At 45.1% G+C, this 26,346-nt stretch overlaps 1 protein-coding gene across 1 annotated transcript in view; it reads right to left on the bottom strand.

The window, feature by feature from the left end:
• The window catches only part of LOC147031297 (U3 small nucleolar RNA-associated protein 14 homolog A-like), a 51,593-nt gene extending 26,150 nt beyond the window's left edge, over nt 1-25,443 (bottom strand). Inside the window, exons 1-6 of the mRNA XM_085861358.1 lie at nt 25,400-25,443; nt 25,164-25,251; nt 19,907-19,985; nt 19,184-19,260; nt 6,627-6,685; nt 4,766-4,914 (exon numbers count right to left, since the gene is read on the bottom strand). Coding sequence (XP_085717484.1) covers nt 4,766-4,914; nt 6,627-6,685; nt 19,184-19,260; nt 19,907-19,985; nt 25,164-25,189 — 390 coding nt within the window. The 5' untranslated portion in view covers nt 25,190-25,251; nt 25,400-25,443. The remainder of the gene's footprint in view (nt 1-4,765; nt 4,915-6,626; nt 6,686-19,183; nt 19,261-19,906; nt 19,986-25,163; nt 25,252-25,399) is intronic.
• Nucleotides 25,444-26,346: the final 903 nt, after the last annotated feature.

Here is a 26,346-nt window from a genome sequence, read left to right on the forward strand (position 1 = left end):
GAGAGGAAGGAGAGCAGAGCACCGAGGGAGAGGAGAGGAGAGCACCGAGGGAGAGGAGAGGACTGAGGGAAAGCAGAGGACCGAGGGAGGAGAGAGGATCGAGGGAGAGGAGAGGATCGAGAGGACAGGAGAGGATGGAGGACAGGAGAGGATGGAGGGAGGGGAGAGGTGCAGAAAATTTGGAAATTACACTCACCTCCAGCCTGTAACAGAAATATCAGACTCAAAAATCACTTGTTTTCTTCTAAAAGATTTGCATAAAATCAAATTTTGAGATCGTATGGTAGGCTGTACGATTCATCCAGAACAGAACCTCCAGAAAACAAATTCAAACAGAACAAAATTACATCCTAATAGTAATCATTTTACCAAGGTTAATTGGTGAACTACAACAGATGTCTCCAAATCAAGCATGCCTGGACTTGGATCATTAGGAAGAGTAAATATTGGTTACAAATCCACAAATATGACATTTCTAACAGGACACTTCAAAATCAGAATGAGGGAAGCAAGAAAGACATTTTTTTACATTGGAAGAGGTTGATGGAAATTTTCATCGAATAATTTTACTTTCCATGTTCTTCACAATCACCAATTCATTGAAAGAGTTTCAACACAAAGTGTTGCATTTCAGCATCATCAGGGATCATTAAGAAATCAACCCAAAACTGATTACAACAGAGAATTTCCAAAATAAGAAATTTGACAATCTTCAAATCACTGAGGAATATATTATGTGCACAGGGAAGAGTGGGACTTTCCCCACACCACACCACACCATACCATACCACCCTTCCCTTCCACCTCCCCTCCCCCCACCAATGCTAATTTGTGATTGTAAAGACAATGCGCTGAGTCCTGTGTGTGAATACGCAAAGTCAGATCAATGATTTAGTCAAAGTGGGCCGCATATTGTCTCAAGGGAGTTTTCTCCTCTTCCATCTACTTAATTTACGACAAAATCTCACCAAAATGGTTTGTTATTCAAGGATGAGCAATGGGAGGAATATACAGTTGGAGTTGCAGAAAGTTAGTGTAAGGGATACAACAGGGTACCACTGGAGGTTCTGTGGGCAGCCAAGTGACCAGAAAAAGCAGCACTGGCAATATAGGTGGTGTATGGAAAAAAAAAACAAGACGACCACAATTTGTGATCCAGCACGCATCAGGCCGTTTGAAAAGGAAGAAGAACGAGAGCAAAGTCGATGGCACATCATTGCAAATCCCCACACTCCGCACATAAAGCAAAGTTGAAAGACTGCAAAAAAGTTCCAACAGGAATAACCCAACATCAGATTTGGCATTAACATTCCCGTTTTGACCCGTGACTCCAAGTCTGATGAACCAGGAGTCGCACGAACCGGGAGTTAAATCCTCAATGTTGTTACATATTTCATGAGTCCCTCAATGTTGATTGCATAAGCAAAGTTTCATTTTTTTTTAAAGTTTTAAAATGTGGCTGGAATTGCATTTTTTGGTGTTTGACCATTTCACTCTGCCCTAGGGGTGGGGCCAAAAATGATACTGCGATTGCACTTTTATGTCATGTGGTGATCATAACTACCAAGTTTGGTGAATTTCTGTACAATCACTTCGGAGGCAATAGCATGACAGTAGGATGGACAGATAAAGACAGGGACAGACACAGACAGGACGACAGACAGATAGGACAGAGCCGATAAAGATGATATCAGCAGCAGTGATGGATTTGACAACGTTGCTTTCAAATACAAGCAAGCTTCATCACCTGTCTTTGATAGGATCGGGTTTTGCATCTTTCTTGTGAACGGGAGTGATGTTTGCAGACTTACTAGCAGATGGGATAGACTGGAGAGTGCAGACAGAGAAGAAGCAAGAACAGCAGAGCAGGATTTGAGAACACTGATGCTATCTGGGCTCCTTGCTGATGAAGAGTTGAAGCTGAACAGAACTTTCTTTACCTTTACAGGTGTGAAAGCCCAGAGTTTGTTATTTTTGTTCTAGCTCTTGTGAATTCATAAAATGCAGATTTCAACTGAATCAACAACTAGAGGGGGAGCACTCGGGAGAGTGCAAAACCTCCGCCGCCAATACTGCTGGGTCACTCAAGTGAACCTTATATCTTATTCATTAAATATGATGTCAACAGTGCTGACCGTTATAGTTCGTTTCTCCATTTTTTTGGGGGGGGAGGGGGGGTTGGAAATCACTTAAAACATGAAGAAATGCAAAAAAAGAAATCGAAATTTTGTTGAAAAAAAAGTTACAAAAATTTTTTTTCTCTAAATTTTTTTTTTTTGGGGGGGGGGTGGAAATCACTTAAAACATGTAGAAATGCAAAAAAAAAATTTTTCTCCAACAATTTTTTTTGGGGGGAGGTTGGAAATCACTTAAAACATGTAGAAATGCAAAAAAACCCAAAAAATTTCTCTACAATTTTTTTTTGGGGGGGGGGGTAACAATTGTTTTTGGGGGTTGGAAATCACTTAAAACATGCAAAAATGCAAAAAAAAAAAATTCTTTTTTTGGGGGGGGGGGTTGGAAATCACATAAAACATGTAGAAATGCAAAAAAAAAAATTTTTTCCTCAAACAATTTTTTGGGGTGGAGGTTGGAAATCACAAAACATGTAGAAATGCAAAAAAACCCAAAAAATTTCTCTACAATTTTTTTTTTGTAGGGGGGGGCAACAATTGTTTTTGGGGGGGTTGGAAATCACTTAAAACATGCAAAAAAAATTTCTTTTTTTGGGGGGGGGGGGGTTGGAAATCACATAAAACATGTAGAAATGCAAAAAAAAAATTTTTCCTCAAACAATTTTTTTGGGGGGGGGGGTTGGAAATCACTTAAAACATGTAGAAATGCAAAAACATTTTTTCTCTATTTTTTTGGGGGGGAAACAATTTTTTTGGGGGGGGGGGGTTGGAAATCACTTAAAACATGAAGAAATGCAAAAAAAAAAAAAGATTCTCTAAATTTTTTTTTAAGGGGGGGTGGGACGAAGTCCAAAATTTAATGGCATGATCCTTGGACCATACCAAACCCCCCCCCCACCAAATTTCGTCGAAATCCGTCAAGGATTTTTCCGTAATACTGTTCACAAACAAACAAACAAACAAACAGAAAGGGGTGAAAACAGTAACCTCCATCCATCTTCAAAGAGGGCGGAGGTTAACAAGCTTGCAACATCTGTGGCAGTGCAAAACTAGATTACTGCCTGGCGTTAACCACTGGTGTATGGAGTGGTAATGTGTAACATTGTATTCATTTTCAATCAAGAAACAACAAGAACAACAAGAAAGATGCAAGTACAAACAATACATCTGCATGACAACAACAACGAAAAAACAAAACAAATTTAGCTGAACAAGGTGGACAGACAGACATCAATAAGAAAACAGTGAGGTCAACAAATACAAACATAAACCAACAAAGCTATAAAAATTACAGTGTGGGGCAATTGCAAAGAAAAGGAAAGCTACCTGCAACAAGACGATATCAGGAATAATTAACAAACTTGATGAAAACTGAAATTGGAGTTGAATAAATTTTAAACTGAGTGAGATTCAAAAAGAAGGCAAACAAACTTGAACACCAAAAAATACAAAAGAGCAGAAGTTTAAAAGCTGACAAACACAGTTCCATGATGGGACATGATGAAATATCTTAGAACTTGCTGAGAGATTTGCCTGAAAAGAAGAAAATGCAAGCAAGCTTCACTGTTAACCATGAAAGCCAGCAGCACATGTATGCCTGTTGTACACATGGCACCTTCGCTGTTACTTCTGAGATTAAAAACAAAACTTTTTTCCTTTGAATAAATAATTTAATGAATTAGACCAGAAGGGCATTCGGTAGAGCGCATACCTCCGCCACGTAATGCCTGATCCACGAGAACATATCGGGCCCAATACATTTTTGAAATATCATGCTGTACTGTAAGATATCGTTTTTGGCCCGATCTCTCAAGGGTGAAGAATCACTTTGAGAATTAAATGATTCTCATATCCAGATCTTCACCAAAATAAAATCAATTCGTCCTTGCCACACACCCAACCTGTCCACCAAGTTTCATCCGAATCCGTCCACAACTTTGAGATATCATGTTATATATCGGTTTAGCGACATCTCTCAATGGTGAAGAATCACTTATAAAATTCTAGTCGTTGGATCCGGATCTGGATCTTCACCAAAATCTAATCCGTTCGTCCTAGTCACACACCGAAACTGTCAACAAAATTTCATCCGGATTCGTCCACAACTTTTTGAGATATCCTGTGCAAAAAAACAGAGAAACAAACGGACAGAAAAGTGGTGAAAACATAACCTCCTTCACCTTCGGTGGTGGAGATAAAAATAGAAAGATCTGCCTCTTTTTCTTAGATGAAGGGTGAACACCCAAAACGTCAGCTTCTCCTCACTTCTCAAGGTGGTTATAGCATACCTTGATATCTGATTGGATAGCAAAAGTAAGCCTCACGACCATGCGATAAAGTAAAAAATGCCAAAACAAGCAAAACCACGAGAAACGCCTGAAATTGCTGTTAGCAATTCCATCCAAAGTCATAAAAGAGTGGAATGTTGACAAATTACAGGTATTATATTTTTAAGGAACAGTTTAAAAATTAATAATAGTTTTGTTAACCAGCATGGGAAATATTTACCATGCAAACATGAGGAAAAAAAAAATTAGATTTTTAAACAACAATTTCAAATTTACTTCTGCTGGGCCTCACACAAGATTGGCAGTTACTGAAAGAAAGCAAACCCTTTCCTGGAAACTCACCTTTTCAACTTCATGTTGCGGTGTAGGTGTTGCAAGAGTACTTTCAGCGTCAACAAGTTTCTTGAGCTTCTTTTTCAAGTCCTGCAATACCCGGCCACCTGTATTCTTAGATGGCAGCAAGTCGGCAATTTCCAGCTTCTCGTCCAGCCCTATTGTAGAATCAGAGAAAAGAACGTTTAAAGAAAGCATTTGCAATATTTATTCGGGTTCAACATAGCACAACATTGTCGAACAAAATGACTGATTCTTCCACGAACAGTGTTCGACATAAATGGTAAAACAAGAGTTTTGGATTTGGAGAATATGCATCAAATTTTTCTGGAATACATTCAGTCAACAGAAATTACAAATGCATATCTTATGCTTTTGTTACAATTTTGAAATTGTATTTTTTTTTTTTTTAATTTTGTAGCTTTATTGTCCTTAAAGTATTCTTAATGTTGTTCTCATTTTAGTTTATGAAATGAGTTTAGACATCTTCTAATTTCAAATACCATTCTAGAAAACATAAGGGATTTGTATTTTGCACAGTTGTGGAATACACCCAATATATGTAACAATCATTTTCTTTGCTTCTCTTATATAGAACAAATTAATGTGCCTTTCTTTTTTAAGTCCATCTGACATTAATACCATCAACTTCTTATATCCGCAACGATCAGGGAAGCCTCTTCACATTAGTTGTACCCTTCAATGCAAGTCAGGGCCCAAATCTTCCCCCCTTCTTCCCTGCTACCTAGATTCGGCAGGGCAGAGCGGTCACTGTCTGTTGGAGTGCCGATTGGTCTCTATGTACCAAAATGTGTCATGATGGCAACCCATAAAAAGATCGGGGTGTTGAATTGTGGTATCATCCCGAACTTATCATATCTTACTACCTTGTTTGGTTGTTTTCTGGGGATTCCAACATGTTTTTGCATTTTTACCTCTGCCACCAGAGGTGGAAGGAGGTTAAGTTTTCACCCCTGTCTGTGTTTGTGTGCAGGATTATCTCAAAAAGTGGTGGACGGATTCAGACAAAACTTGGTGCACACGTTGGGTGTGTGACAAGGAAGAACTGATTCAATTTTGATGATTCAAATCCGGATCTGGGAATTTTTTAAAGTGCTTCTTCGAGAGAGAAGAGAGAGAAGAGAGAGAAGAGAGAGAAGAGAGAGAAGAGAGAGAAGAGAGAGAAGAGAGAGAAGAGAGAGAAGAGAGAGAAGAGAGAGAAGAGAGAGAAGAGAGAGAGATATAAACTGACATACATCATGATATCTCAAACTGTTGTGGATGGATTCGGATGAAAGTTGATGGACAGGTAGATCCGGATCTGGATCCGGCTATGAGACTTATTTAATTTAAAAAAAAAGTGATTCTTCACCATTGAGAGAAAGGATGAAAAACGATATATAGCCTGATATTTCAAAAATGAATTGGGCCCGATATGTTCTCGTGGATCAGGCATTGCATGGCGGAGGTACGTGCTCTACCGAGTGCTGTTCTAGCTTAAATGTTATTTTCTCACTTGTAGGCATTTGTATACTGCATTTCCCTGTTTATTTCTATGCCATTGAATTTGAGGTAAAAATCTGCTTTGATACGAGCCATAAAATTTTAACAAAAAAAAATATATATATTCTAATCTTTGAGCAATTTTCACAAGAATAAGAACAGCTTGATATCAAAAGTAATGTTCCTGCTAAATCTCGCTGTGCAAGTTTTCTTGTGTAAAGAAAGCCACACAACCGTTGATAAATTACTTCCATTGACAAAATGGAAGAAGCACCAAATTGTGTTTTGTGTGACACTTTCCAATATCAGTGAAAAACAAGGAAAACATTTTAGTGGATAAATATCACTGATGGACAGAGTAACCTACCTTGCAAATAAAATTCAGATGGTTTTCCGGTGAAGCCTGATCTCTCCACCACAGCATGACTTCAAACAAAAGCCACCCGGAATATTGGATGGTGTAAAAAAAAAAAATGGGGGTGGGGGGAGAACAAAACCAATCACGGGTTAGAATAAAACAAGAGACCAAAATTCTCAATAAAAGTGAGGATAAGAGAAAAAGTAATGGAAGTGGAAGGGTTGTGGTGGAGATAACTAGAGAAGGAATTCTTCAGATTGGTCTGGGTCAATATCCAACAGAGCCAAGTGATGGTTTGCCTTTATCCAACTGAAGCTTACCCCACTATGTTAAGGGGCTGTCACACCTTGACATTTTAGCCAGCGTATGGGCAAGGTCTCAAAATGTATGTAAAACGCTGGCGTACGCTGAACTATTGATGTTTTTTTAAGTTTTGGGCGTATAATAACGTGTTGGACGTATGCATAACGTATCAGTGACGTACACAGAACGTTTTAATCACATATAGATAACTTATACCAACGAATGCTCAGTGTGTTGTCTGCGTTCACAACCTATGCCCAACGATAGTCTAACTTATGCATAGCGCGGCAGTGTATCGCTGATGATCACGTGGCGTAGGCTATTCATAGGCTGCGGCTTGACAATTCAAATCATATCCGCACTAGACATCAAAGTGTGAAGCCGCTGTCACACCTTGATGTTTTAGCCAGCATATGAAAAATTTGCCGAACCAAGCTGGCACACGTCGAATACGTTATGGGTAAGTTTTGTATACGTTAAGAGCACGCTGGCATACGTCGTAGTTTTCTGGCATTCGTCGTCATACGCCAAGTACGTTGAGAAATTTTCAGCATATAGAAAATTTCTCGACGTACGACACACGTTCCACATACGCTGGCATAAGTTGTAGGCACGTTACGCGATCGTTGACACACGTTACTCATAAGTCGAAACACGTCGAGGTAATGGTTAGCGTCAATGTTCCAGACTCCCTGGTTTTTTTTTGGTTTTTTTTTCTTCGGTATGACGGTGATGTTGACACTTCGATTTCTAGTGCGGTTATGATATAAATCGTTGAGCGGCAGCCTATTAATTATATTATATTATAACCGCACTAGAAATCGAAGTGTCAACATCACCCTCATACCGAAGAAAAAAAACAAACAAACAAAAAAAAAAACAGGGAGTCTGGAACACTGACGTTAACCATTACCTTGAAGTGTTTCGACTTATGAGTAACTTACAAGTAACGTGTGTGGACGTGTGTCAACGATCGCGTAACGTGCCTACAACACATACTCATAGGTTAGAAATAAGTTTCGGGTATGCTAAACATAACCTCGACGCGTTTCGACTTATGAGTAACTTACAAGTAACGTGTGTCGACGTGTGTCAACGATCGCGTAACGTGCCTACAACTTATGGCCAGCGTTATGCGGAACGTGTGAGTCATACGCTGACATACGTCGAAAAATTTCAAGCATGGAAAATTTGTCTAACACCTTGGTGTACTACGACATATGCCAGCGTACAAAGACGTATGCCAGCGTACTACGAAAAAAGCCAGCGTACTACGAAAAAAGCCAGCGTACTACGACGTATGCCAGCGTGCTCTTAACGTATACAAACTTACCCATAACATATTCGACATATGCCAGCGTTTTAGCCAAATTTTGCATACGTCAGGCATACGCTGACTAAATCGTCAAGGTGTGACAGGGCCTTTATCAAAGTTTCAATGGGAATAGCAAATAAAATAAAACATTCTGGTTTCCTGGCAACACAAGTGTTTACATTATTTCATTAAGATGACCATGATATGGGTCAAATGTAACTAAACATTATACACACACACACACACACACACACACACACACACACACACACACACACGTAGGTATACAGTAAGGATTATACCAGTATTACAATAGTGGTGCTCAGATTCATTTAATACTAGAATTCATTCATTAATACGAGATTAATACGTTTATTATTGGTATGTTATGATTGATATGCTTGTATAATCAATAAAATACGTTTTGTGCTCACGTTTTGTTTTTCATTACTGCCGCTTAAGCAGCTCATTCCGTATGCGAAGCCGAGCGGTTTTATTTTGCCAAGTCCCGTCGGACCAGATGTACGTTTTATCGGCTTTAAAAGCCAGCTAATTCTCCGTACACACCATAGCAGTCAATGGAGAAAGTGACGCAACGAGCGGGTTGACATTCAAACAATGGGGGATTTATTTTCACACGTAAGCACTCAATGAATGGGGATAGGGGACAAGAAACACGCAAAAGCCTACAGCAGATTTCTATCGGAACGCAAGTATATACAGGCACTTAACAATTCTACATATAAGACAGGGCCCACAGACTTCCATGCAAAACCCAAGAAAGAACAGAATGGGCTCGTGAGTCTTTAATGCACGCAGGGCCGGGATGACCGGAACAGGCCCTGAGAGACCGGGCAGGTTACCTCGTCACCCTTGTGGTGACTTGATGGGTCTTTTGGTATCGGCGACCCCTGGTGTCTCCGTTCGGTCCGGTGCATCGCGAACGCGCCAGTCTCTTGGGTGGCTTGACGAGCAGCTTGTACGGTTTCCCTCGGTTGTCCGGCCTTCACTGCGGCCTGGTCGGTCGGGCCGAGGAGTGAACGGGTCTTTCGCTCGACCGCTTCAGGGTCGGTTTGCCCGGACCCCCGAGCTCCGACTGGCTCCCTTGGTTGCGCCGGCGAACCTTCCAGCAAAATGCGGACTTGACGGGCTCCAACTTGCCACCAACTGCTCGGCTAACAGCAGAATGTCCCACTCGCCAACTCCTCGACTGGCCTCTGGTGTCTCTGCTCGGCTTTTTATAGCCCCAAGGGAAGGGGCCGCTGTGGGCTTCGCCACCCGAAATCGGCGCCTTCCCATTTTTACCTTTGAACCTTCATCCAGGCTGGATCCACCCCTCTCACACACGGATGTGGTTGAAATCGCTGATCACACGCGGACGTGGTTGAAATCGCCGATCCTGTCGCGGCACGAGTTCGCACCAACGGCACTTTGCTGCTGTCGAGGATGTTATGGTGTTGTGGAGGAGTCGATGTGTTGTTGAGATGACGAGATGTTGTGTTTGTTTAAAATAAAAGATTGAGAAAGAATAACAGCTAACTCAAAGATGCATAGCCCAGCACACAAATAATTCCCTTTATACATCGGTGGGAAAATCTAACCTGGAACACACACTTATCGAAATAACTGATCTCTGGGGAACCTGAATGGTGTTCTGTGAATTTCCATCACCGCAACAATATATATATATATATATATATATATATATATATATATATATATATATATATATATATATATATATATATATATATATATATATATATATATATATATATATATATATATATATATATATATATATATATTGTTGCGAATTCGCGTCCGCCGGCGTGCGAGCGGCCGCGTACCTCTAATGGCAGCCGCGTCGCCCACCGGACAGACAATTCAGTCGTGACCCTCCTGGAACTATCGCCAGGAACCAGTCACGGGTGGGGGTTTAACCTCACCACAGCCCAGTCCGCATTCAACCCGTGCGAAATAGGGTGAATCGCCGAATGTCGATATACCTAAGTACCCGCACGGGTAACCTACCGAGGGGCTGCACCGCAGGTCGGCCTGGGACACGAACTGCTTAAGCGGTCCGTTCCGTACTGCAGTGATAATCGAGCGGTGTTATCGCCGACCTCGACGGATTTGATTCTACTCCAAGTGTGCTTACAACCCCGACTAATGTATTCCGCGATGCAAAATGGCACTTTCAACAGGAAAGGACGCAACGAACGTGGAACAGTTCAACAAGCACATTTATTTACATTGGCACGCATACAGGCAAGGCAATGAGTGACAGTCATGCACGTATGTACAGCCAACAATGAATAAAACACGGATACAGGCAAGAAAGCAATGAAAGCAATACCACCAACTACAAGCAAAGGTTTATTCACAAGCACAGTCACTTAGGCAGGTCTACTTAATAGATGGCGCCACAACATGTATTCAAAGAAATGGCCACCCCCATAGACAAGGGTGGCAGACAGGGTCCTGTAGACCGTATGTGGCGTGGAGCCTGGATGACCGGCCAGGCCCACGAGACCGAAGGGCCTTACCCGCACCCTCGTGGTGAGACGGTGGGCAGGTCGCGACGTCTCGTTCCCACGGCAGCTCGCGTAGCCGCGCCTGATCTCGTGCCCCTGTCGTGGTCGGTGAGCTCTCTCCAGCGTTCCCCACACGGACGCGCAGGCTCGCGCCACACAGACGGCAGAGCGGTTGGGTTGAACGAACGGGGTTACCGGTGCTCTCTCAGCGCGGATGCTCAGTAAAAAGGGGTTGATGCTCTTTCAGCCGTTGATGCTCGATCAACGAGTTGATGCTCGTTCAGCGAGTTGATGCTCGTTCAGCGAGTTGATGCTCGTTCAGCGAGTTGATGCTCGTTCACCCCGGACTGTCTTGGCGCTGGCATGCTCTCTCTGGCTGTGGCCTCCACGTCGCCCTTTTCCCCGGCGGTGGTCTCCACGTAGCCCGCTGGTTTGCCACCAAGTGCCCTTCCGTGTCCCTGCCTTCACCAACTCACTGCCTCACGCTCTCAACTCCACCGTCTCAACTCTCGCCAACTCCCAACAACTCTGACTCTGTCCCGACTCGCACTCGCCCACCACAACCCTCTTCAACGGACCCAGATTCCATAACCACTCAACCCCCTCGAGACTGCCGGCTCCACAGATTCACCACCGATCGACAACCACCGGAGCGCCGTTCTGCTCGTCCTTATATAGGGCCGGGGAAGCGAGAATCGACCCTTGCCCTTTGACCTCCGACCCCCGGAGAGCGGACGTGGTAGAAATCACCGAAGCTTCGTTCTGACAGCGCGGCCTCTGACCCCTGGAAAGCCGACGTCGTGGAAATCACCGACGCGCCTTGGCTGACAGCTCGACCTTCGACCCCGGAAAGCCGACGTCGTGGAAATCACCGACGCGCTCGGTCTGACAGCTCGACCTTCGACCCCCGGAAAGCCGACGCACTTGGTCTGACAGCTCGACCTTCGACCCCCGGAAAGCCGACGTTGTGGAAATTACCGACGCGCTTGGTCTGACAGCTCGACCTTCGACCCCCGGAAAGCCGACGCACTTGGTCTGACAGCTCGACCTTCGACCCCGGAAAGCCGACGTCGTGGAAATCACCGACGCGCTCGGTCTGACAGCTCGACCTTCGACCCCCGGAAAGCCGACGCACTTGGTCTGACAGCTCGACCTTCGACCCCCGGAAAGCCGACGTTGTGGAAATTACCGACGCGCTTGGTCTGACAGCTCGACCTTCGACCCCCGGAAAGCCGACGCACTTGGTCTGACAGCTCGACCTTCGACCCCCGGAAAGCCGACGTCGTGGAAATCACCGACGCGCTTGGCGGCGAGAGAACCCCTGCCTCTGCCCGCAGCGATGTCATTTGTTCAGATCCCGCCGCTGCTGGTGCGAAGATGGAGTCGCTTCAGGAACGAAGGTGATGCGATGTTTGTGGTGTGGGTTTGTTGGCGGTTGTGGTGGTGATTTGGTTGTTGAGTTATGGTTGGTCCAAAATAACGACAGAAAAAGAAAAATGGCTACCTCAAAGGGTCGAAGCCCGGTGAACACGAAGAAATACCATTAAACGACGGTGGGGAAATCTAACTGAACACAGACTTATCAATCTAACTGAACTACGGACCTTTATGGTGTTCTGCGAATTTCCACAGCCGTAACAACACACACACACACACACACACACACACACACACACACACACACACACACACACACACACACACACAGTTACGGTGCCGGTGCGTCAGCCGCCAACCGACCGCTCTGACGGAGCCGCAAGTCGAGTCGGCCCGACCGATCACCCGGAATATATATCACCGCCCCGATAAGTCCGAGTCGACGGGTCCTTGTACAAGAACCGAAATACGCCAATTGGCAGACCACGTGGGTTAGTGTCGATTGCCAATCTTCAATGTACCTAAATACCCATGTGATCCAACTACCGGGGTATTCCACCCTCGACGGAACTCGTACGGAACAAACCGCCGAGGCGAACCTGTCCCGTGCGCGATTCCGAGCGGCTTAATCGCCGAGAACCATCGGTTTAAAATGTCCCACGTTTACGGCAAAGCAACAGCTTTCTAAGTCCCAACACACGAAGTGCTCAATCAATGAAAGAATCGACACGACGAGCTGAAAACATTTAACAATTGGGGTATTTATTAATAATAATGGGGAACGAGGGAAGCACATAAGAGCAGAACTATACGACTTTACGAAATACGATGCAAACATTTACAGCACACAAAGCACTTAACAATTTCCTACTTATTAGACGGGCCCACGGACACACGTTCGCACACACACACCCAAGAAATGGTGGCTGCCGCCTTTAATAACGAGCTCCAGCTCGGAGGACAGGTGAGCTGAAACCCAGAGCCTATCTCGAACCTCTCCACCTCGTGTGGTCTTCAAGTTGTTTGGACCCAGGCTCCAGCGAGAGCGAGCTGGATCCAATCGCCGTGAGCCGCGATCCTTCCCGAGCTCCCGCGAATCCTCCCACGCTTCTCAACACGTGCTGGTGAGACGAGGCGCCGATCTTTCCCGTCGATGCATCGCTTCCCCGAGGAACCACCTCCAAGAAGAGGTCGATGAGTCGCACCAAGCCGGGAACCACACGGAGAACAAAGAGCTCCACGAACCAAGAATAAGAAGAAGCCACCATTCGCAGCAAGAGCCGAGCAACCGGCTCAACTTTCTTCCAAACAAAGCAGCTCTCCAAAAAGCCTACCGAGCCAAGCAGAACCCGAGGCTTTGCTGAACTCCTCTGCAGAAGCAAAAAGCTTCCAAAGGCCTCAACCCTAACCCAAGCCAAGCAGGACCCGACGGCCTGCTGAACGACTCCCTCCTCCACTCTTCTTGAACAAAGAAAGGATCTCCTCTTTATCCTTCTCCACCCCCTCCCCCAGCATGACTCATGCCCTCGTGATCCATCCCCCGCTCAACCACGGGTGGGAGGGAGTTGTTGACGTCATGAATCACGGGACGGAAGGGCTCTTCTTCCTCTTCGTAGAAGAGAGGGAGGGACGTCTCCATTGTTCGCTCCCTGACTATTAAATCGATCTGCAGCGCATCTAATTGATTTCTAAACATTTAAACAATGGAAGGTGAGCTCTCGGGAACAAGCACTTATCGACATAGCTGACTAAAGGAACCTGTATGTTGTGTGCAATCAAATTCCAAATTCGTAACAATACATACATATATATATATATATATATATATATATATATATATATATATATATATATATATATATATATATATATATATATATATATACATATATACATACACACATACAGTAATCCCCCGTTTCTCACGGGGGTTACGTTCCAAACCTCCCCGCGCTAAGTGAAAATCCGTGATGAATGGACGCCTCCCCAAAAATCGACTCGTCTGGTCTGATCGGTTTGGGAGTGATTGGGTTTGAGGTGCCTGAGATCGACTCGTCTGGTCAGTTTGGCAGTGATTGGGTTTGAGGTGCCGGAGATCGACTCGTCTGGTCTGGTCGGTTTTGACGTGCTGGGTATGAGCAGTGCTCGTCCAACGGCGGCAAACCTTTTTCCTTCCCGAAGCATATATCGAGCACCTTTACCTTAACCTTCTCCTGGAGCGTCCCAGGACCTTTCTCTGGCGCTTCGGTTCCTTGCCAGAAGCCTTAGAAGGTGCAGGGCGTTTGGGCGACATCGTGGGGCTTGGAGAAAAAACGTAGAAAATATTCGAAGTTCACAAGCGAAACTTTGTCTCGTGCGTTGTATGACTGGTCGAGCACCACGCGTTATAATTTATTGCTTAAATAATTTATATTTTATATATTATTACCGCGATGTACCGGGGGAATCCGCAGAAAAAATTAGTTAAGATCCAGGGGAAAACCCGCGATGAACCGGGGGCGCGATAGGTGAACCGCGATGAAGCGGGGGTTGACTACACACACACACACACACACACACACACACACACACACACACACACACACACACACACACACACACACACACACACACACACACACACACACACACACACACACACCTTACTTAGCATTGTAGATGCGTTCCAGAAGAACATGATGTTAAGCGAAACAATGTTAAGCGGGGTCTAATTTCTCATAGACTTGCATGTATTAATGGGGGGACGCGTTCTGTCGACGTTACAATTGTAATTATAACTTCCATTCATATCATCGAAAGCATAATGCGGATGAATATACAGTATATAGATGCTAAAATAATACATACTGTATCTGAAAAACATTCCACAGGTTATAAATAAATGAACAAAAACAAAGTTAATATAACGCTCACTGGTCATATCTCAGAGTTAATGTCGGTTGTGTTTGCTCCGATGTGGTATCAGTGTGGTCGGTAGAGGATGCTTGGGTGAGGGAGAGGTAGTGGGGTTATCCGTGTCACTCTCAGTGTGGTGCAGGTTCAGCCTGTTTTCTCTTGAAGAATGTGTCAAGAGAAAGTTGTCTGGTCATCTTCTTCTCCTCCTTTTAGAGCACTTTGTAGCATGAAAAAGCATTCAACACCATTATTTTCACTGCAGTCCTGTGCTCAAAGTCAGGATTATTTTTTATTTGCAAGATCTAGAGCCTTATTAACTTTATTCAGGATGTTTGAAAGAATTTTACATGTTAAAACCCTCTCTGGCCATAAAACCCTCACCCACTTCATTGGCCATCTCAGCGATTTCATTGTGCAGTGTGGGTAGCTCTGGTTCAAATCCCATGAAGTCCTTGGCCTCAGCGATATTTTCAATGGCTTTCATGATATTAAAAAACTGCCAGAAGCCTCAAATTGATTGGCTTTCTGCATAACCCTTAAACACTGCATAGGGTAAGGTGTTCTCTGAAATCTCTAGTTTTATAAATTTCAACCAGTGTGAGTTAAAGGTAATCATCATTCTGCATGCAGCCTGTAGCTGCTGGTTGCATCATCGCTGGGAGAACAGCTGTGCCGCTGATGCAGTACCCCGTTTCCAGCAAGATGGTACCCATTTGGCCAACCTCAGAAGGATGATAGGCTGAATCAACCAACCTGGTGTTATGCAACGATCTGACAGGGGCTCAAACTCAAGACCCTGAAGATCTTAAGCCAGCCACCTTTTAACCATTAAGCCAACACCAGGCTTTAAAGGTACAGTCACCCTCAAATATCGAGAGTTCTAAAATTGCAGGTTTCTACCAATCGTGGGCAATCTATTTTGTTCCGATCAAGGTATTTCTTTTGGCCAATCGTGCTTTTTGAGCCGAGAGGAGTCAATGTTTGCGTCTATTTGTAAAATTTCCTCCCATTACGAGCCTTTTCTTGTTTCTCGCACACCGTTAATTGTTGTAATCAGACCAGCAGACGGGAATGAAGCTAAATTTAAGAATGAATCGTCATCAGACAGGAAATGGCATACGGAGATCCTGTAATGCTATATCAACAAGATCAAGTCGACAAAACAGTTAATAATGGCACCCAAACGTAAAACAATGGAAACAATTGATTGTGTCAAAAGGCTGAGAAAGGTTATGACATTGTGTGAAGAAATAGAGTTGCTAGATACGTTGACAAGAAGTGAAAGTACGGCATCTGTGGGCCGCCATTACGGGAAATCAATCAATCAACTCTGTGCAAACGAGAGTAAAATATCTGTGCTAGCAAAGCGCAAAAGTCTCATTCTAGTCCCACAATCCTCATATTGGAAGGATAGAAAATGCACTTGATGTTTGGATTGAGGAATAAACAGAAGGAAAAAAAATGCCTTTTTTTGGACCGGTCTATGGGAGAATCCATCCATCCATCCATCCATCCATCCATCCATCGGGACCATACTCTGTGCAGAGCGTTGGTGCTGCCGAAGCAGTCTCTTTGGCTATTGGGCACAATACTGGACAGGTTGCCACTCCGACAGCATACCAGCAAGCTGGCACTCATTTTGCCACCTCGGAAGGATGACAGGCAGTCAACCCCACCTGGTACTACTTCACACTAACAGCTAAGTGGGATTTGAACTCAGGATCCTTGGATCCCAAGCCCACCACCATAACCATTAAGCAAACACCAAGCATATGGGAGAATGATTGCAGATTTATCAAGGATCCATTTCAACCATGGCTCATGGAAGAAATAGAGGTGAAGGGATTTATGTTGGAGCAGGTTTTTAATGCCGATGAGATGGAATTATTTTGGAAGAGGATGCCATCTTGTACTTTACTTTCCAGGTAAGGAGGATTTGCTCTGGATAAAGGTGGCTAAGGATCGTTTTACGCTTCCTCAATGTGACAATGCAACAGGCGACTGTAATGTTCCCGATGATCCAACAGCCATCGCAAGTTCTACATCCACATCTTTCTAACCTCCACCCTCCCCCCTATTGCAGCATCATCACCGAGCTAAGTCTTGTGTTTTCTATTTATGGCAGAGTACGTAATATGTTTACCCTCACCAACCTCCCTGTTTTGGAATACATTGAAAAGGTAAAACTCGTATTTTTGTTTCATTTACACTACTTATTGTATTTACATGCTTTATATGTAATCAGGTATTTGTTTCAGTTGCGACGCGTTTACTTCTGACTGCTGTCAATCTTCCTCTATATTTTCTCGAAGGCCAGGAACCGATGAACCCCTTTTCCCATATGCCCATGGCTTCCACATTTGCGGTTTTAACTATCGCAGCATTTTCCAGGAACCTAACCTCCGTGATATTTGAGGGTTTTCTGCATTCAACATTCATGCGTATCCCCAACGCTTATGTGGCGCGATACAGAGAGGAAGAGTGAAGTGGGGTAAAGACAGATGTATGGCACAAAAAAAATGAACAAAGAATGTAGCTGCATTTGGCAAATAAACATCTGAAAATGTGTGACCTTTTAAATTATGCATAAAGATATGCAAAAAGATATGCAATAATACTGTTGCGAGGATGTGAATAGGGGGTAACAAGTGTAAAATAGATCAATTATACCATGAGTAAATGTTCAGCACAAATGTGAGGTTTCTTTATGAAAATGATGAAGCATTTATCAAAGTTTGTTCAAGAGATGCTCATGACCCCTCCCATCCATAATGTGTCTACAAGCTTTCCTGCCATCCCCCCCCCCAATCAAATCTTGAAATAACTCCGTTTGTAATATGTATTTGTTTTCTTTCAAAGCGAACTGTCACAAACTAGCTCCGCAAGCCCAGCGAATCCCCCCACCCACCCCCAAATAACTGACAGCAAAAGTAAGCCTCATGACCATGCGATAAGGTAAGAAATGCCAAAACCAGCAAAGCCACCAGAAATGCCTGAAATTGCAAGCAACTGTGGTTATGGCTCGGGAGGCCGGGAGGAGAAGCGATTGGCACATGGTTGTGAGGTAAGAATAGCCGAGGGGCTGGATTAGTTTGCCGGAGGAGAGAATGGGAAGCAAATTGGTTCGGAGCAGTTCAGCAGAGAGGAGCTCGGGAGAGTTCCAGATGAGCTCAGTGCGCAGGACTGAGTGTGAGATCAGGTTCAGCAGCACTTAAACTCTCACACCCCGAGAAACCATGAAGTTGGATGCGGTCCACGAGAATGCCTCTTCCCACCCGAACTCCATTGTCATAGCTCTCCTGCCTCAAACCATAGCACCAACCTCACACAGGCATCATGTGGGGACAAGATTTCTCTTCTGTATCTTGTGACCTGGCCCTGTCTGGATAACATAAATTTTGTTGACATTCATCAGCATGTGGGTTTTATACAGTGAATAATTGTTGCGATACATGTGCCTTTCTCCTTCTTGTTCTCCTGACTCTATTTTGCCTCTGCCCATTACTAAACCTGTAACCACCATTGGAGTGTCGGCCTGGAGCACGGTTCAAAATTTGAAATAAGAACCATGGCGCAGGTTTAACCCACAGCCATTGGAAATTTGGCACAAAACCATCATTAGGAGGCTGCAACAATCACAATTAATTTCCCTGGGTTTCACTCAGCTACAAATCCCAATCAACGGGGAAATTACCGAAGACGGCAGATCTCAGATTCTGTACGTCGGAAACCAAAGAAAAGGTCTGTTTGGATTTTCCATTGACAATCCGTCACCAAATTTGTGATCGTCCGGGTGGAGGACACGACCGAGCATCCACCCCGCAGACGACCATTGGCATACTACAATTCAAGTGTTGGTTTCTTTGACTTTTAGGGATTTCTGAAAAGCTGTAGGGTTGAGTTGAAAAATGCTGGTTGTATTTGGGGTGCGTCATGGCAGTTTTAGGGGGTTAAAATATATTCAGAGTGCCAGAAGTTCAGGATGGGGAGGGGGGTGGCACTGCTCTCTATGGAACATTGTATGTTATAGTGTCACTCCTAGTGGGATGGGATATGACAAGTCACACTAAAATAGGCCAATTCTGGGGGAAAAAAACTGATCCATTAGGATGGGTTCTTTCCCGATATCAATAATATACCTGTCTCTTCCATCAATGTGCGAGATAGCTTCCAGAAGTTTCCTATGATGATATGAATCATGGTCTCCATCAGCACCCTAACAAAGACAACAAAAAACAAAAAACAATCACGACACAAAGCAGGAGAAAATAAGTAAACAAATGCAATAGCTTGACAAAAACTGAATTGGTATTTACATGGCCACAAGCTTTAAATTGGTGTTGGGTTATACCAAAGTAATAATAAAGAATGCAAGTGATTTGTAAACAGGAGAAAGAGACAGAGGATGATACAAGCAAGACAGTGGAGGAGCTTGGGTGGGGGGGGGGGGGGGAAGGATGGCTGCAAAAATAATAAACGGATGCATTTTTTTTCTTCAGAGAAGTGATGTTATTAAGCAAACCATCTTTCAAGAAGGGGGGGGGAGAATGATAAGAATAGTAGTTTGTCACACAAAGTGTAGAGGTGGTCACAAAAGCATTTTCAATACAGGTTAAAAAATGAAAAGCAATTAGGAACCTCTTTCACCCCCTCCCAACCATCTCTCCGCAAACTATTACCCCGTCCCTAATTCGTCTAGTCACAGTCTCTCCCTGCTCTTCTCACCATGTGGCATACGTGGACTGTGGCAGAGAATTAAAAAGACTCAGTGGTCTTGGGGGTCCCTCCCTCCTCACTTCCCCCCACCAACCTTTGATCAAGCGATTGGAGAAAATATTCAAACATGAAGTGAAAACACTCACCTGCACACTGCTTTCCTCAAGTTCCAATAACTGCCCATCCTCATCAATGCCTTCGGAAAAATCTAAAAGCAAAGGGTGCCTGGAAGAGATAAAGCCAAGACGTAAGAAGAAGTAAAAAAACACAACTTCAAGTTGTACACAATTTCTGCCACAAATTGTGCATGGGAGTGGGTTTTAATCTTTCAAGTCAAAATAAATAGATTACGATTACAAAAGTCAGCATTACACGCACGAGTTATGTTTGAAAGGCAAGGAGGAGGCTTAAAAGATTTAATCACATGGATTTAATGCTTTGATCTTCCTCTGTGTTGACCTGAGCATTTACAGCAGTATATTATAATCAATCATACACACACACAGTGTTCATCCAAACACTGTTTCTCACAATAATCAAAGGCTCTTGGTAGAACATGTACATAAATCACAGGCAAGGCAAGCATCAGGATAAACAAGAGCAAGAATTGCTTTGCAATACATGTCCCCCACCAATGTGACACTTTCTAAGTCTAAAAAGGGCATAACTGGAAAATTGACGAAACGGCCTGAAACTCGAAGTTGTTCTGCAACTTATCATAATAAATCCAAGTACGAAGTTTCAGTTGAATATTGCTGCGGTCCGGCAGGGTCGGGTGAGAAGCCCACTAGGTGGGGGAAGCTACGTCGATTCCCACCAGACTCTCCGGAATTGTAGGCCGTCGCTCACGGATAATTCCGTGATGCGGTGGGTCGCTTAACCGACCGTGGACGCCAATAACTCAACCGCGTGACCTTGGGTCCTCCCACCTATGGAATCGGGTTACCTAATTAACCACGAGGTTTAACCACCGGGGAACCATGCCCTCGGTACGCCTTGTCCGAACCGGATCACCTTTCCGGATCAGATGCAGCCGAGCGACACTGCCAAGGACGTACCGGCTCGAAGGAACGGATCGTTGGGAATAAAGTCCCGGCTAAGCTAGGATTCAGACCATGCTGGATCAATGAAAGAAACCACAAAGACGAGCTGGGAACATTCCCAATGATGATTTATCAACAATGGGCAAGGAAAGGTATGTGGTACGATAAAGATTTCTTGGGGTGTGTTGTGCAGAGATAGGGGAGAGAGGTGTGGTGCAGCAAGTAAACAAGCAACTTAAAAAAGGGGACACAGAGCAGACTTAACGCGAAATTAATAACAAAAATAATGATAACGATCTTCTGCAGTCTTACTTAACCCTCAAGAGCCCACAAAATGTTCTGGGTGAACAAACAAATAACCCCTGGGGCTCTGGAGGGTTAAGCAGACAGGCGCCAGCACGCACGCACGCTGACACAGAAAACCCGATGAAGAGGAAGTTTTGCAACAGGAAGGGAGGGGAGTTGAGGCTACGTTCTCTGTACCTTTGTGCTTGATAGCATGACACGCCACCAATACGTTTCGGGGAAGGGGGAGTGCTCCGTTGTGCGGTACCAGACAGTGGGCGCATCATCTCTGGCTTCAGCCGCACATGTGGAGACAGTGTACGGAAAGGAGCACGAGTCGAGAAGGGGCGGAGTGCGAGGATGGAGTGGTAGGCGGGACCAGGTAGGCGGGTGGGGTCGACGTCATGTGGGCGGAGATGAGGAGGCGGAGTCCAGACAGCAGGAGGCACGTCGTGGCGGTGTCAACGAGGTGAGAGCGGGAGAGAGGCGGAGAAGGAGAAAAAAAAAAAAAAAAGAGGTGGAGGAACTGCTCCGGCCTTTATAGGACTTGCAGCTCGGGGGAGGGGCCACCCCGAATCTAAACGTCATCACCTGAATTGAGCGCTCCGATTGGCCCTGACCCCTCACGTGGCCCGCTAACTTGGGACGGAAACCACCTCACTTAGTTTCCGGAAAGGCCATCCCAGACAGCGAACATATTTCGCTCCGACCCCACGACATGACACGAATCGCCCACACCGAAATTGGCATGCGAACCGTCCAGCAAAAATCCCCGAGCCATGCCCTGGCAACCGGCCGAGGGTCCCGCATGCCCGCTCAGGTGCCCGACCAGCGCCGATCAACGCGCCCGCTCCGCACTGTACATTCCCCGGCTCGATCGCAGCTTTGCTGGCCGTAGAGACGAGAAGATGTTCACCATCCGTGGAGAATCCAATGCTGCCAGCGAGGGCCGAAGGTACATTATTATGGATAAATCCATGCACGTTTCACGAGCGGCGTACGAGTCTGCCTTCGAGCACATTCTATACAGTGCGCGCGGTTCGGTCATTACGCAGGTGGCCAGCGCTCGCGTTCACATGACTCCGCTAGCGTGTGCGCGGGACGAACACCAATATGTGTCGGATATTGAGGTTGAAAAGGAACGCGCCGCTTCTACTCCGCACACTCGAATCCCACCCAACATGGTGTGGAGTCGTCTATATCGGCCTCCGTACGAGTTTCATGCAGCATGGGCATTGTGCTGGCTGTGTTTCCTGTGTTGTGAAAAACACCATCCGTGCAGCCTCTTAAGAGGTATTCATTTGCATGCCTTTTAAATAGAACCGGCAATCTTTCCCAGATCATCGGAAGCTCGAGTCGATAATCCCGCACCGCCAGGCGCACCACGACTCGCTGCACACGTTGGGTTCCGGGCTCGGCTGGGAACGAGGATCTCTGTGCAGCAATTCCCTCAAGCGGCGCCGCACGCGCTGGCCTCCATGAGGCCCCACCTTTCAGCGAAGGCGCACGTGGCTGATTTACCTCAGGAATAATTAGACAAAAAAAAAAAGAGTGGGGACGAAATGAAGGAGAAAATGATTTAAGCAACCCCAGCTATTAAATCATCGCAACGCACTCCCTTGTTGTCCCGATAAACAAAAGGAAAGGGACTATCTGCATGTACATAATAATGGGATAACTGTCTTGGGACACCTATCTGTAGTATGCATGCGGTTCCGAGAACTGCATCAATATTTAATAATGTAGAAATGGAGAATGCCATCTCAACCAATCAAATTTGCTGCTCTGATTGGTCTCAATGTTTTTTTTTTATTTTTTATTTTTTTTTTTGTATACCTTGGTCGAGGCTCGTATGAGAGCTAACACACAACTCACAGCAAGGAGGCATGAGACAAGAGGGGTGGGAGTGGAAGGGACAAAACATTGGGGAAACAGACACAGGTGAACTGTGGAAGGGAGAGGGATGGGGATGGGACGGGGAACATGGCGAGGGGAAGATGGACATTAAAGGGACTTTCAGGAAGGAAAGCAGGAGAATTGAAGGAAGTGGGCTTGGGTGGATTATCGGGGGTAGAAAAGATCGAGGATTTGGATGGGGGAAGATAAGAGGTGGTGGTGAACAGCTGTTTTGAAAGCCTGGAGGGAAGAATGGGAAAGAATAGAGTGAGGAAGTTTATTCCAAAGGCGGGAAAAAGAGGAATGAAAGAGTGAAGATGAGCAGTGATTCGTGATTTTGGTAGTTTTACCAGAAGGGGGTTGTTGGCGGACCTTGAGCGCCCTGTGGAAATGTGGTTGGGACAAATCGCAGAGAGAGCAGGGGGGCAAGGCTGGAGAGGAGTCGGTAGAAGACAGAAAGACCACCGACCAACCTGCGGTGATTGAGTGAGAGGCCCAAAGACTCAGCTTCATTGCGGGAGATGCCAATGATCTTAAAAGCCCTGGTTTCGACAGCGTGAAGTCGAGAAAGGTGGGAGGCAGGAGCACCAGCCCAGAGGGGAGAGCAGTACTCCATCAGGCTACGGACAAAAGCTTTGTAAGTGGTCAGGAGCTCAAGAGGGCCGAGGAAGGACTTTGCACGACGGAGGATTCCCAGTCGGCGACTGGCTTTTGAGGCAAGGTTGGAAATGTGACTTTCCCAGGAAAGGTCATGGCAGATAGTGAGACCCAGAAGCTTGAAAGAAAAGACTTCTTCCAGAGGATTGTTGAGAAAGTGGATGGGGGGGTTTTGTAAACGGTCCTTTCGAAGAGACATAGTGAGAGTGTGAGATTTGGTTGGTAAATACATTAAATAATAATGTTGGTAAATATTGAGATTGACAAAATCACAGCTTTCAGGAAATTATAAATTGGACTCAGAAATGCAAAGCAAGTTTAAAGGACCCTTCACATGTACTTTTATTTTCTCAGATAAGGTGTTCTCTGAACTCTCCAATTAATATTGTACCGTTGATGGCTCAACTTACATAAAGTCCATTGCAGCAGAGGTTAAAATCCTGTGATGTTCTGAACGGCTTAAACTCCCGTGTGACGTTCTGAATTATGGCAGACTTGCACGCACGCACAAGAACCGAGGAGAAACACGAGAAACTTAGCTCTTTTAAAAACCAACGGATTTATTCCCGAACCACAAGCAACCGGGGGAATGGTGATCACCATGAGACGGTGGCAGGTTGGGAGGGAAAGAAGGGAATGTAATGAATAAATAATTATATACAATCTGAATAAAGAAATCTAAAGAACTAAGGCGCCACACACCAGACTCGGTCACTGATGGGGAAAGGGGCAAAAACCATGGCTCAGCTCTGGTGGTAGCGGGTACGAAAAGGTGATGAGGTGATGAGGACGCTGGGTGGCAGGTAGCAGGCAGAGGAAAAAAAAAAAACAGGCAGGATGACCTCCTCAACTTGATAGTCATCTCTCCCCCCCCCCCCCCCGAGTTGGGTCTCTTCACGTCCACAAACCTCTCAGACTCGCACCATCCCTTTTGTGACTCAAAACCTTTTTCCTCCCCCTTTGGAGGTGATGAATACTCCTCCCCTCAATCTCTTGCCGAGTCTCCCAGCACCCCCAGTCGAGGTTGACATCGAGGTTATATGCACAATTTCCTTAAGCATAATCCCGATTACCACACACCACCCCCTGCGCGGTGCACATTCAAACAGGACAATTCTTCAGCTAACGTTTTCCGACTTAATACATCAATATTGGCTAACTACCTGTACACGGACCATGCTACGCTGCACATTCTGATGGTGATATCACACACACACACACACACACACACACACACACACACACACACACACACACACACACACACACACACACACACACACACACACACACACACACACACACACACACACACGTTTGGTTTTTGAAGCTCGAATCTGCTTTCCCTTTAGTAATGTCCCTCTATCCATTGGCTTTCCACGTCATAACATCAGAGAGAACGATTAAAACCTTCTGGAGTCATCAAAGCTTCACAGAATCGAGAGATTATAAAAGGACTCGCACATCAACACCGACAAGTGAAAGGAACACTTTCAAACAAACTCATCTTGAAATTCCTCACCTCAATCTCGCCTCACCGTCCGCCATTCCTGCGGATCCCTGGTGAAAACAATCGGGAATCCTTCAAATCTCCTTGAACCAACAAAGTCCTGAAGAAGGTGAAATATTTACAGTACGTTTGACATTGTAATTGCAGCTTCACGTTCAGCATCGAAAAAGTGCCAGAAAACACGAAAAAAATAAATAAATAAATAAATAAAAAACCCCGACGAAACACGTGGGCAACAGATACCTCACCCCGAACTCGAACCGAGCATTTCCTACTTCCTTGAAATATGTTGCTGTGTTCTACAACTGAATACGTTTTATATTCTTCATGCGTACTGTATAAATAACAGCTTTTAAATTCGTTATTGTTATTTTTTTAAACTTAGGTTTAAAAAAGAAGGGAAACGCCAGCTTCGCCATCAAATCACCTTTATACACTCCACAAAATTCTTCAACGACTTGTTCTTTATTTTTCTCCAATTAAAATCCCCGCAGTAAATTTTGCACGACAAACAAACAAAAACGTTCCTTCATGAGGAATATTAACGAGGATTTCCGGTGAAGTGGAGGTGGGAATGTGGTGACGTCACTTCCTCAAGCAGTACAGAGCTTTGTTTGGTCAAGTCTTGCGTTGACCAATGATATATCGACAAAGACACACGTGGATGTTCACGTGAACGTGGTGTGCAAGTACACCACGTGGGTTTTGCGAGTGAAACCAAAGAACACACTCGTGCTGAGATTTCAACAGGGATAGCACGAGATGTATAATATGTTGTTTTGTTTCCATAGTCGAGGCTCGTGGAAGAGCGAGCACACTGGACGAATCAGGACGTCAGGTTAGGTCAGGTATGGGAGCATGTGCCAGAACAGCGCGTCGCTGCGTCCACTTTCCGCCGGTACTCCAGGGGCCTCCGTCTGGCCTTCCCTCAGGCAGATGCCAGGCCCATCCCCATCTCCTTGAGATGATGGTCAACCTGCTGCAACCACGAGGCACATGGTCGGCCCACTGGCCTCCTCCACTCATGATTCTCTCAGCGAGGGAGTCTCCCCTCGCTGAGAGAATCTGGTGAGCAGGATCAGCGTCAGGAAAACGAGCCACATGTCCATACAGCCGAAACTGACGCTCACGGACTATGCAGGTAACAAATCTCATCCGAGTTTCTCTCAGCAACCGCTCGTTGGACACAAAATCC

The sequence above is a fragment of the Eptatretus burgeri genome, chromosome 2, assembly GCF_056783735.1.
Source record: "Eptatretus burgeri isolate ZD-2024b chromosome 2, Ebu_testis_v1, whole genome shotgun sequence".
Lineage (NCBI taxonomy): Eukaryota > Metazoa > Chordata > Myxini > Myxiniformes > Myxinidae > Eptatretus > Eptatretus burgeri.